The following is a 12,849-nucleotide window of genomic DNA, read 5'->3' as shown; positions in this document are numbered from 1 at the left end:
CCTGAACTGGTCAGTCCGTCCTGCTCGAAAGAGGGTGGACAAGTTGCAGGAGGCTATCCGTGTTCTTTACGGAAAGAATCTGTCTACGGCCCGGGAGTTGACTTCTCTTTTAGGGCAGATGGAATCCATGGCCACTGTTGTCCCTCTGGGAAGAGTCCACAAGAGGCCCTTTCAAGCAGCGCTCCAAGCGCAGTGGGACCAAGCGACTCAAGGCTGGAATTGCCTGATCGAGTTGGGTGCTTGGTTCAGCCGTACAACGAGCATATGGCTTCTTCCCTGGGTGTCACAGGGTGTCCCTATTGTTCCCCCTGCACCGGAGAACAATCTTTTCACGGACGCCTCGCTTTCGGGCTGGGGGGCTCATTTGGCAGACCAGACTGCTTCAGGGGTGTGGGACGCCAGTCAGGCCTCTTTGCACATAAATGTTCTAGAGCTGGAGCCTGTGGCACTCGGCCTGCGTTCGTTTCTGCCTCTGCTGGCAAACAGTCATGTCCTGGTACACACGGACAACACGACTGTAGCGGCTTACATAAATCACCAGGGGGGCTCGCGCTCTCAGGTTCTGTCGAACAGCGCGTGTCAGTTACTGGTCTGGTGCAGCACTCACAACATTCGGCTGTCAGCTGTCTATCTGAGGGGCTCTCTCAACGTTCTGGCCGACTCCCTCAGCAGGGGGAGCAAGGTCTTGCACTCAGAATGGACTCTCTCCCACCAGGCTCTGGATCGTCTTTGGGTTCAAGTTCACAAGCCTCCCATCGATCTGTTTGCAACGAGATTCTCGGCTCGTCTCCCTCTGTTTGTCTCTCCGTTTCCGGACCCTCTAGCTTGGGCCGTGAATGCACTGGATCTAGATTGGTCAGATCTGCAGGCTTACGCCTTTCCCCCATTTTGCCTGCTAGGCAAGGTGGTGCGGAAAGCAGACTTAGAAAAACCAGCGTTGGTTCTGGTGGCCCCTCTGTGGCCCAGTCAACATTGGTATCCGGATCTGGTGCGCATGGCGGTTCGTCCGCCCATTCCTCTAGGCGTTTGAAAGGGCGACCTGTTACAACCCAGGTCGGGCATTCCGCACGGGGACCCGCAAGCGTTGCAGCTTCACGGCTGGGTGCTATCAGAGTCTCTCTGCTCCGTGCGGGTGCCACAAATTCAACTCTGAATTTCGTTCAGCAAGCGCATAGAGATTCGACGAAGTCGGTCTATTCATCGCACTGGTCTGCGTGGACAAAATGGTGCTCTGAAAATGGTGTTAGCCCTCTCTCTCCCAGGTCAATGCAGGTTGCCAACCATTTATCCTGGTTGGCAGGGAAGGGAGGGTCTCCTTCTTCTTTGCGCGTGAGGCGTTCTGCTATCTCTTCAACGCTTAGACAGCTGGGCCGCAAAATTGATTTAAGTGGCGTGATCGCGAGTGTGCTAAAGGGCGCTTCCCTTGTTTCAGCTCGTTCCAAAACGCAGCTCCCTGCGTGGGATCTGTTTTTAGTTTTACGTTTTTTGGCATCGGACGAATTTGAGCCTCTACACTTAGCTAGTCTAGCTAACCTTACGAGGAAAACTTTGTTTCTCGTTTTGCTCGCCACAGCTCGTCGTGGCAGTGAGGTACACGCTTTGTCGGGATTGGCGCGTGATATTTCTTTAGAGAAGGATGGTTCTTTTTCTTTGAAGTTCAGGCCGGATTTAATCACATATTCTTACTCCAATTCTTATGAATGCATTGACTTTAGTCCCACATGCTAGATGTCGAAAAACCTCTCAAATTACCTGCCCTTAGTAGGGTGGTAACCAAGCTAAAAGCGACGCCATAGCCGTTGCTATGGCCTGACCTTGCTCGGTTACCCATAACACCCTGCGCACCACGTGAGCGCCAGCATCCGTAATAATCATTCTCGACTTTCGACAACACACGGTGGACGTGTCCGAATTTCGCTCTCACTTTGGCCTTCACATGCCTGCTCGTCCTTGAGACTAGCCGGTTCTTGGGGGTCTACCTGTCCGTCTACCTTTTGGTGAGATCTTTCCTGTTTATGTTTGGTATAAATGTTGATAGCTTTGTGTTGAACACGCACGCAGAAGGTTTTTGTTCTGGGTGACTGTTTTTCGCCGGTCTTAAAATGGCCGACAACAAAGCTAAACGTGGCGCGAGACTGGAAGGTGACAAGGCTCTTAGCCTGGTTTAGAAAACTATACCTAAGAGTAGCCTAAGAACTTTGATTTGCCTATTATGCGGGTCTTAGATCCGTCAAACAGCACTTCTTTTTATGTTCCTATCCCTCCGAGGGCGGGTTCAGTTCTTTCACAGCTCGCTTCCCCTGTTGGGGTTAATCAGCCTTTAGGCTTCTTATAGACTTTTTGTTGGATCGTCGTCGGTGCGACTGATGGGGGGGGGGGTGGCCGTGTGGCTATTCTTTCCCCTTTCTCTGCGTAAGAGGAATCAGTCAATGTCCTCCTTTTGGGGGGACTTAACGATGTTTTGGTCTGTATTCTCAGCTGTTTCAGGCGCGATCGGCGGTTCCCGCCCTCCCGTTCGTCAGCTTCGCACTGTGGTCAAGTGCAAATGGCCTGTTCGGTTCAGCCCGTTTTTTGCCTCTGGTGGCTCTGGGCTGTTCTCGAGCACCCCTTCCTTTTAGGAGGGGGGGCCTGCTCCCTGCCTGCGTCTAACCACTCTGATTACCGCCGGTACTTCACAGTGTGTTACGCAGCCCCCCGCCAATGGGGGGGGATAGGGGGGGCGCTCCTGCGTCGCACCGTCGCCTGGTGCAATCGGCCAGTTCGGTTCAGTCCTTTCTGCCACTGGTAGACTGGGTTGTTCGCGAGCACTCTCTCCTTTAGGAGAGGGGGCCAGCTCCCCGCCTGCGTTGGCCGCTCGGCTTGCTTTAAAAACAGCACTGCTGGGTCGGTCATGCAGCCCCCTTACCGTGAGGAAGGGGGAGTGGGGGGGCACGGTAAGTCACGGCCAGGGCTTGTCCCACTCTGCCCTTTGCGGGCAGGGGGCCGTGTTAGCTTCCCACCCTTTCCCGCCCCCCGGGCGCGTTCGGGTGGCGGCTTTCCAGGCTACGTTACATACCCCTTCTCTGCTCCATTTGGGGCAGGGTGGGGTATCAGTGGCTCACTCTTTCCCGCCCACCGGGCGGGATCGGGTGGGGGCTGGAGTAGCGTTCCACCCTTTCCCTCCCTCTGAGTTGGACGGGGTGGGCGCTGTTAGACTGTCTTCACAGTCTGTGCCTCAATTGTCCTGGCCCGACAATCGTTCGCCTCCCCTATCGGGGTGGGCGGGCGGTGGGCTATAGGACTACGGCAGGTGGACGGAGGGGGGTCGGCCGTTGCTCGGTTCGTCTCTCTCCGTCGCTCTTACTGCTGTGACGAGCCACCCCCCTCCCCATCTGGGGCATGGAGTGGCTCAGGCCTTTCTACACAGCGGGGGTGCTATGTACGGCTTTCCAGGCTACGTTACATACTCCTTCTCTGCTCCTTTTTGGGACAGGTGGCTGTGTTAGCTGCCCGCGCTTGTCGCGGGTCCACCCTTTCCCTCCCTCTGGGTTGGACGGGGTGGGCGCTGTTAGACTGTCTTCACAGTCTGTGCCTCTATGGTCCTGGCCTGACAATCGTTCTCCTCTTCTATCGAGGCCTTTCTACACAGCGGGGGTGCTATGTACGGCTTTCCAGGCTACGTTACATACTCCTCTGCTCCATTTGGGACAGGTGGCTGTGTTAGCTGCCCGCGCTCGTCGCGGGTAGCGGTCGCGGAACAATGAGCTTGACTCTCTTTTGTTCTCGGCAGGGTGTCTCGCACAGTGGTCAGGGAACAATGAGCTTTGCTCCGTTTTGTTCTCTGCACGGGCTGTGCCGGCTGTCTACCTGGGACAGGCGGAGACAGAATATACTCTTTCTCTCCAGTCTCCCATTCTTTGTATTCACAATGGTCTGCGGGGACTCGGCTATAGTATCACCTGGCCAGTGGTCATTGTCCTTAGCCAGCATAGGTCACCCCCCCCCCTCCTAGGGGTGGGTGAGTGATAGGGCTACTTGACTTTGGCAGGTGGGCGAGCGAGGATCGGCCGTTTACGGCCGTTTCTCTGTTTCAGTCCTTACCCCCTCTAGGGGTTGCGGCTGTGCTGGACCACCCCCCTCCCCACTTGGGGTGAGTTGTGGTTCAAACCAGGTAGTCTGGTTCTTAGCACTGGGATGCTTCTCTCGCACAGCGGGTGGGGTAAGATGCGCCGGGCCCGGCTTTGTCTTGTTTCTCCACTCTATCTCCTTCTCGGCAGAGATCTGTGCCAGTTACCAACCCCTCTTCCCCCCACCTCTTGTTCAGGTGGGCGGTTTTGGGTTGGCAGTCAGAGACTGATCACGCTTTTCATCCACACTCTTGGCGGTGTTATCGGCAGGAGTATTTAGTGCGCGACCTCCCCGGTCTCCCCTCCTTTTGTGTTTTACACAACTGGTGGTTAGGTTCGGACTTCTTGTTGGAGGAGGGGGAGTGTATAGGGTTGCCTACTGGTTGTAGGCTTTCCATACATAGAGCGGCTGCTGTTGCAGTTTACTTTGTCCCGGATAGGTTGGGGGTGTCTCTCTTCCTTCCTCTTCCGGGATGGCTTTGGGTTTTCACAGGCTTTCTCGCAATTTGTTTCATTTGCTGAGTCTTCGGTGATTGCCTACCTCATGCCACACTTTTGGCTTGTTCCGCACCTTAGGATAGTGGTCTTCATCCTACACCTTTCCCGCTGCTTTATACGCAGGGGACTGCTGGCTTCGGGGTTTCAGGCTGCTTCGTCCTCACTTTTAGTGCGGAAGAAGATAGCAGGGAATTTTCAGGCTCAGGGTCTGATCCGCACTTTTTATTGCCAGGGGCTAGTTTCTGGCTTCGCTTACAGACCACAGGGAACATGGAGTTTTCATGATGTTACTCCTCCCTCTCCTCTCTGGAGGAGCTAGGATGGCATGGTTTGGAGTTTTCTGCTTTGGCAGAGACTCTCTTCTGTGCTTTCTTATAGGCAATCTTATCCTCCCTGAACGCTCTTTTGGGTTAGGGAGGATGCCTTGGATAAGGCTTTAGCCAGGCTGCTGGCAGCTTGGGCTAGGGTCGTCACTGAGCAGAGAAGTTTCTCGGTGACGTTTTAGGCCCACACTGTTTTTGCTTGGTGTGATCTCCTTCCTTTACAAGGGGTTTGATTTCATGCTGGTTGCAGGAAGCAAGGGTCAGGCTTTTTCGGGGGTTGTTAAGACCTACTCAATAGCTGGAATCTTTCCCTTCCTTCGTGGACCTCTGGCAGCGCATTTATGCGCTCCCGGTTACAAAGGGGTGTTTTGGTTCAGTGTCGCCTCCCTCTCTGCGGGAGGTGGGTCGGCATGGGCTAGAGCTTTCAGCTTTGGCTGAGATTTTCCTCGGTGCTCTCACATGAGCTTTCCTTCTGCGTTTCTGCACACAGGAAAGGGCTCGGTTTCTGGGGGTGTTGGTCTCTGGACTATCTCGGGGGCTGGTTGAGCTTTTTCAAGGTCAATCAGCTTGTCAGCTGCACTTCCTTTTGGTGTTGAACCAGGCTTTTTGCCTGGTGCTCTCAGTAACCAGGCAAAATTCCGAGCTGTCCTTATCCCAGGTTTTTTACCTGGGCATGCTGTTCGACTTTGTCTCTTGGAAGGTTTATTCTTCACACAAGAGAGAATAGGGAGGCTTTTAGCGCTTTTTACTGCCAGACTGGCACGAGAGCAGGCCTCTGTGGGGTCTTTAGACCCGATCTTCGGTCGGACGGTATCGATAGCTATGCTGGCCCTCTAGTCTTTCCTCAAGTTTTTTGGGGGGTTCGGCCTCACAGGTCTGGGACATGAGGGTCCTCCTCCAGAGTGGGTTCCTCCACGCCGGAAGGTGGCTGGAATCCTTTTGGATCGCTCAGGGGACTTTTTTCCCTAGCTTTGTTTCCCCCTGGACTTAGACCGCTTTTTGGATGCGTTTTCGTCTAGATGGGGCCGGCAATGGCGATTGCAGTCTTGAGGCTGTGATGTAGACGTGAATCCTTGGGCTTCTCTTTTGCCTGAGGTTAGGAGCAGTGGCTCTTAGTCTACTAGCCTTTCCTTTTTGGCTATTTACAGGCATGTCCTGTTGCATTCGGGCAATTCGTCTGTTGCTTCTTATGTGAACTAGCTGGGGTGAGCAAGTTCTCACTCCCTGTCAGACAGAGTATAAGGGATTCTGATTGGGTTTTCTCACTAAATCATTTTCTCAGGGGAATTTCTCCCCGGCCAGCTCTGCGATCGGGCCGACTCGCTCAACAGGTCCTCTCAGGGCTTGCTCAGGGGTTGGCCCATCTGCTTACGGGTCTGGAGGCGTGCTGTTTGTGTTTTAGATCATGGGTTCTTACTCTGTTCTTTGGGCACGAAGCATATATTTCCTCCACTTTATCTGTGTATGCTCCTTGTTTGGCCTCTTTGGCCAATTGGGGATTTAGAGCGGGGGTGCAACTCCTTAGCGCCCCTCTCTCAAGCCAGGTGGTTTTTCACCTCTGTTTCAGTTTTTGGCTTTGGGCAGCTGGGCCTCTTCTTTGAGGTTCCGGCGTCTCGGCTATCTCAGCTGTTTTGAAACAAATAGGCCTCTCTTCTGTTGCTCATGGCGCTCTTGTGGGCATGATCAAAGGACCTTGTTTTACGAGGTTTAGAGGCTCCCCCTTGTTTAGCGCGTGGGACTTTGTTCTACTTACTCTGGGCCTCAGCCCTATAGGGCAGTGAGGCGCATGCGCTTTTGGGGTTTGCCAGAGGATGTAGCCTTAGGGCTTTTGGTTCCGTTTGTTCACGGTTTTTGGTCAGGTTTTGGGATTTCAGAAACCTGGTCAATATCCTCTGGTGTTTGATTCCCTCCTCTTGGGAGGATTCTCGCTCCGGGAGATTCGGATTTTCTAACTGTCTGGTTAGACTATTTTAATCCATTTTTTGACGTTACTGTCTTTTGGAACCACGAGCTTTAGCTCAGGTTCTTATGTCTTTACAATGGAGCGAAAGAGACATCTTTTATTTGTCTCTCTCTAGGGGCTCTGCTACATTTATTGCCGTGTTGCGTTCTGGTCGCCTAGGCGAAGCTTTGCAAACGGCTTACTGGAGGTCAGATGATGTGTTCATCGGTTTCTATCTTTGGGATTTCTCCTGCACGCGGCTAGACGGCTCCAGTTCATTGCTGGTTTTAGTTGCTGCAGGGCAGGTTCTTACAAGGACATAAGTAGGTTCCCTCCACCTTTAGGAGGAATCTGCATTCATAAGAATTGGAGTAAGAATATGTGATTAAATCGAAAATTTTTAATTAAATTTTGATTTAATATAATATACTTACCCAATTCTTATAGTTAATACCCTCCCATCCGTCCCCGCTGGATTATGTCCTTGGGGGTTTGTTTGACTAATAGTCTCGAATGATTATTACGGATGCTGGCGCTCACGTGGTGCGCAGGGTGTTATGGGTAACCGAGCAAGGTCAGGCCATAGCAACGGCTATGGCGTCGCTTTTAGCTTGGTTACCACCCTACTAAGGGCAGGTAATTTGAGAGGTTTTTCGACATCTAGCATGTGGGACTAAAGTCAATGCATTCATAAGAATTGGGTAAGTATATTATATTAAATCAAAATTTAATTAAAAATTTTCGATTTTGTAGCAAAGAATCAAAAGCCCGGTCATGCTTCCCCGGTTATTCATATTCCCCCCTTGAGCGCTGTGCTTGCTCCAGGAGATCCCGATGCTCTTAACTGTCCGGTTCGTGCCCTCAGCAGTTACTTGTCTAGAACTTCTCCTCTTCGCTCGGAAACCCAAAAGCTACTTTTTATTTCACTCAATACTGTGAGAAGTAAAGACATTTCGAAAGTTACCCTGACCAAATGGGTGTCAATGACAATCAGGCAGGCTTATACTTGGTGGCAGACCCAGTCTGGGGATGCTAGAGCCATTCTGCCTCTTACTTCTGCCAGAACACATGAGGCTAGGGCATGGTCATCGTCCTTGGCTGTGCTCCGCTCAGGACGCCTCTCAGAGGTCCTTGCGGTGACATATTGGAGATCAGAAGACATCTTCATTAACCACTACTTGAGGGATGTTGCCTCTTGTCGTCAGGACGGCTCGTCTGCCTTGCCGTCTCTGGTGGCTGCAGGGCAGGTTCTTCGTGCTTGAGATGGTGAGTACCCGCCACCTATAGTAGCAATCTGCTATATGTGAGTTGGGTAAGATATGTAATTTAATCAAAAATTTTAGTGATAAATTTTCATTTGATTAATATACTTACCCAACTCACATCGTTTATTCCCTCCCGCCTCCCCGCTGTGGGTTGTGGGTTTCTAAAAAAGGGAGTGAGTTGGGCTTCGTTTGGAATGATGCATATGGCGGCGTATGCGCGCGCATACGGAAGTCGGAAGTATGTATTAATATGGCCTTATGGGATTGGTCACTCTTTTTTTTAGAGGGGCTTCCCTTGGTTACCAAGGGGATGCATACAGCGTTACCAGCACTGAACTAGAGTTAATTGCTATATGTGAGTTGGGTAAGTATATTAATCAAATGAAAATTTATTACTAAAATTTTTGATTTATTGCAACAGATACGATGTAACACGTTCAATCTTCATTGGCATTTAGCACATAAACATGACTCTTTCAGTTTCACTGCACAGTTTACTGATCGCATCCCATGGTATGGTGCCTTCTGTCGCAAGCATTTACAAAAAAAAGGAGACATAAAAAGTACATTTTCTGAGAAAGGTGTTATGAGTTAACGCTTTTCCCTGAAAATATACTTTTTATGTCTCCTTTTTTTTAATTACCCTTTTCGACCACATCCATCACATGATTTGTGATTTTATTATAACTATTCGTTTGCTTCAGCAGTAGGACTGGTGCACAAAAAAACATGGAAAGCAGATTTGGCCTGTTGTTGCATGGTGTGTATCTAGTGAAGTGGATGAACAGTTTCATGTGAAGAATAAGGTCCAGAAGGACTATTTTTAGCACAGGGGAGAGATCCGATACCATGATATTACAGTGGAACCCCCCTTTTAAGACCCCTGATTAATACCCTTTTTTTTCTCTCAGATTTTTTGTTCATAACCTGTGTAAATTTAGCCTCATTTTAAGACTCCCTCCTGTACTGAACTTGTCAAATCCAGGTGCACGGAGCCCCAGGGGCTTTTAATCATACCTCAGGCAGCTATCCGTTAGAAGAACTACCAAGTTTCATTGACTTGCACCCAAAGAGTCAAGAAGTGCGATTTTTTTTCGAATTAATTTCGTACTCGGACCCGGCTGGTCTAGGCCTATTTTTGGATCTAAATTTAGATCAGGTAGATCACCACATCATGCACAAAAAGACACGTCACTAGCAAACTATGTCAGACGTCATCATGAGTTTGTGTAAAACAAAATGGAGGCCGGAATCACTCAAGTTGAATCGAACTCCGACCAAACACCAACGTAATAACTAGGTTAATTTATGCACTAGCGTGAACAAGAAACTCTCGAGTTTCATAGATGTCGTCGTTGGGTAGTTTTGGGTTTGATTTACTACCATAGGAGGATTTTTGAACTGTAAATGCACTCAGCTGCAACAAAAACGCAAAACGAAGGCTGTGAGCTGCACTGTGCCTTTAAGACTCCCTCCTGTTTAAGACCTGTTTTCTCACATTTTGTACAGGTCTTAGAAGAGGAGGTCCACTCTAGTACGCTTGTGTAACCCTGCGTTGTGCGCTTGTGTAACCCTGCGCTGTACGCTTGTGTAACCCTGCGTTGTACGCTTGTGTAACCCTGCGTTGTGCGCTTGTGTAACCCTGCGTTGTACGCTTGTGTAACCCTGCGTTATTACTAACTTTTCAAATAAATGTATTTTCGTTTCAGATATTCGCAGAATGTACAACAGTGGCTCAAGACCCGGCGAGGAGCACACGGAAACTCCATCACTTGCCTCCCTATTGCCGCGCTCTTTGGATCACAATCGGCCAAAGTCGCCTCCTCCCCCATATACAGACACCTCAGGATCGCACTACGTGGAAGATGAAAGCGAGGGCTACCAACAGAATGACCTTGGTGCTGGATGCCGGCCAGTGGAAAACTCTGATGTGGGTTCTGCTGGCAGTGAAGATGGCTACATGCTTCGGCCTGGCCCAATCCCGCAGCATGGGGTGAACTTGAGCCCTGGAGAACCTGGCGAAGATTCCTATTCTTTCAACGACTCCCCCACCATCCACACGACGTATGCCAGCGGAACCCTCTCTCCCCCTAGCTACAACCAGTCGCAGCTCCAACACAGCTTGATGCTGGTTCCCAATGCGCCGACAACTATGCACCATCCGGCGCTTAACATGAACCTGAGGCAGCCTGGTGGTCTCTCCCCCACAGACATGGAGGACCTGAAGCTGCCTCTGCAGGGGCCAATGGTGGGAGAGGGACGTAGTTCATCCACTAACGGAACCAACATGCTCAGCAGTCCAGAACGCCAATCAGGCCCCAACTTTCAGCAAAAAAAAGCCACTCGGTGTCAGGACCAGACATCTCAGCAGGGGCAGACCACTCTGTCCGGCCAACATGAAGAGAACACTTCAGTAAAGCAACCAATCCAGCAAGACTACAGAGCCAGTTGTCCATCCCACAGACGCCCGTCATACAAATCCAGCGATTACGTTTCGCACCGCAACAGCGATGGCCATTTCTGCATGCATTCTGGAGCCTGCAACTGCCCAGCTGCTTCCAACTACAGTTTCTTTCCTCCCACACCCACCAGTCCACAGGGCTCTGGTTCGCACAGTCAAACGAAAGGAGGGGGGAGAAGCTGGGGGCCGTCACTGACTGGCAGCACCTCTGTTAGCAGCAGCTGGCCAGCAGGTGTGTCTGGCAGTGTGAGTCCCTGGAATGATGCTCTGCATCAGACCGAGGCAAAACAACCCCTGGCACCCTTCTCTCAAGGTCAGTGGAAGAACAAGCAGTTCTCGTGTAATGTGAATTATCAGCTCTGGCCTGATGCTGATTAGTCAGTTGTTTGGATGGTTTGTGGGCTGGCTGGTAGGTTGTCTGGAGGGCTGGGTAAACACTAAGTGTAGTTCGTGTGAACATTATGTAAATCAGAAGTGAAAAGTGGTCAGCATTTTATTTGATTGTTGCATAACGTCGGTGAAATCGTGGGACCTCGTAAGTGACTTTGCACCAAAAGTCACTTAAGAGGTCCCATGATTTCACCGACGATAAATTGCCAATAGTGGTCTGGGTGGCCGAGTGGTAACGCACTTGCGCTCGGAAGCGAGTTTGACCCTGGGTCAGGGCGTCAGCAATTTTCTCCCCCCTTTCCTAACCTAGGTGGTGGGTTCAAGTGCTAGTCTTTCGGATGAGACGATAAACCGAGGTCCCTTCGTGTACACTACATTGGGGTATGCACGTTAAAGATCCCACGATTGACAAAAAGGTCTTTCCTGGCAAAATTGTATAGGCGTAGATAAAAATGTCCACCAAAATACCCGTGTGACCTGGAATAATAGGCCGTGAAAGGTGGATGCAGCGCCTAAAGGCAGTCGATCTACTGGCCGATGTGAATGCGTGATATATTGTGTAAAAAATTCCATCTCACACGGCATTAATAGGTAACATGCGCCTTGAGTCGCCTTGTGTGGTGAGATACGTGCGCGATATAAATCCTCGTAAATAAATAAAATAAATAAATAGACGAATTCCAAAAATAACTGTCGGGTTTGAATGGGTTGTGGGAGAGTGACCTTTTCTTGCAAAACCTCCGACAAACAAAGGATGGACCAATCACTAGCGAGAGGTCTGTCAGAAACACGTCCCTCGTTCCACTTGTTTCCGAGAGACCCCTCGCTAGTGATTGGTCAATCTTTTGTTTGTCGGAAGTTTTGCAAGAAAAGGTCACTCTTCCACAACACTTACAAACCCAAAGGAGTTAGTTCGAAAAATTGTCTATTCTGTTAGTCTTTATTAAAAGTTAGCCTGCTTGCTGTATTTTGTGACCCACAAGTAAGATCTTTTGAAAATGAATTTATGATTGAAGTGTGGGAACTTTGCTTTCAGGAGGTGGAGGAAAAGGTAAATCTCGACATCATTCCATGCCCCAAAGTGAGAATATCCCTCCTCAGCCCTACCAGCGACAACACTCCATGCCTCCGATGCATGGTTCAAGAAAAAATCATCCTGAATGTGAGTAGCAAAGATGATTTGAAAGTGGTGTTTCTGGTTTAAAAAATGTCTGTTCCAGACCTGAATCATGCTGTACATGTCCATCATGGAAGGTAACTAAACAATTCTCTCTGCAATCTTGGGAACCAACAATTTAAAAACAACTTTTCACAGCTATACCATTTGCGCCACTTACTAAGTAGTTTCTGTGTGTTATACACACCTGGGAACCAATACTATTTAGCCTTATTTTGTATGCTTGATTGTCGAAAATGTGATCAGTACGGTCGGTGGGAACAAATACGATGAGATAAATTCCTAGACCACTTTTCTTCACAAACGCAGCCGATCCATAATTTGACACACCCGTTTTGCAGCTCTCGTACCGTGACATGTCACGTGACGCATAGTCTCAATTAAGGCAATGTGAGGCAGTAAAATCTAAATTTGTATTAAATTACATATTATTACCCAACTCACATATAGCAATTAACTCTAGTTCAGTGCTGGTAACGCTGTACACGTTCCCCTTGGTAACAAGGGAGACCACCCTAAAAAAGAGTGATCCATCCCATAATATCAGACCGATGTCCGGTCCAACATCCGTATGCGTGCGCATACGCCGCCATTTGTATCATTCTCTCTCAGCGGTTCAACTGGGTAGGACGCTCCTGATGTACGCTCCTGCTGTTTTCAGCTTTTCGCCAGAGTCTTTTGCTTTGG

At 49.9% G+C, this 12,849-nt stretch overlaps 1 protein-coding gene across 4 annotated transcripts in view; it reads left to right on the top strand.

Moving 5' to 3' along the window:
- Window positions 1–12,849, top strand: part of LOC138970921 (uncharacterized) — a 52,687-nt gene that overhangs the window by 16,824 nt on the left and 23,014 nt on the right. For 3 of the 4 annotated variants that reach the window (XM_070343500.1, XM_070343501.1, XM_070343503.1), the window contains exons 5-6: window positions 9,844–10,908; window positions 12,022–12,147. In XM_070343500.1, the coding sequence (XP_070199601.1) occupies window positions 9,844–10,908; window positions 12,022–12,147 (1,191 nt within the window). The remainder of the gene's footprint in view (window positions 1–9,843; window positions 10,909–12,021; window positions 12,148–12,849) is intronic. The other variant, XM_070343502.1, reaches the window with a different exon arrangement.

The sequence above is a fragment of the Littorina saxatilis genome, linkage group LG7 (genome assembly GCF_037325665.1).
Source record: "Littorina saxatilis isolate snail1 linkage group LG7, US_GU_Lsax_2.0, whole genome shotgun sequence".
Lineage (NCBI taxonomy): Eukaryota > Metazoa > Mollusca > Gastropoda > Littorinimorpha > Littorinidae > Littorina > Littorina saxatilis.
The sequence above is the reverse complement of the archived record's forward strand: the minus strand, read 5'-3'. Positions and strand labels throughout refer to the sequence as shown.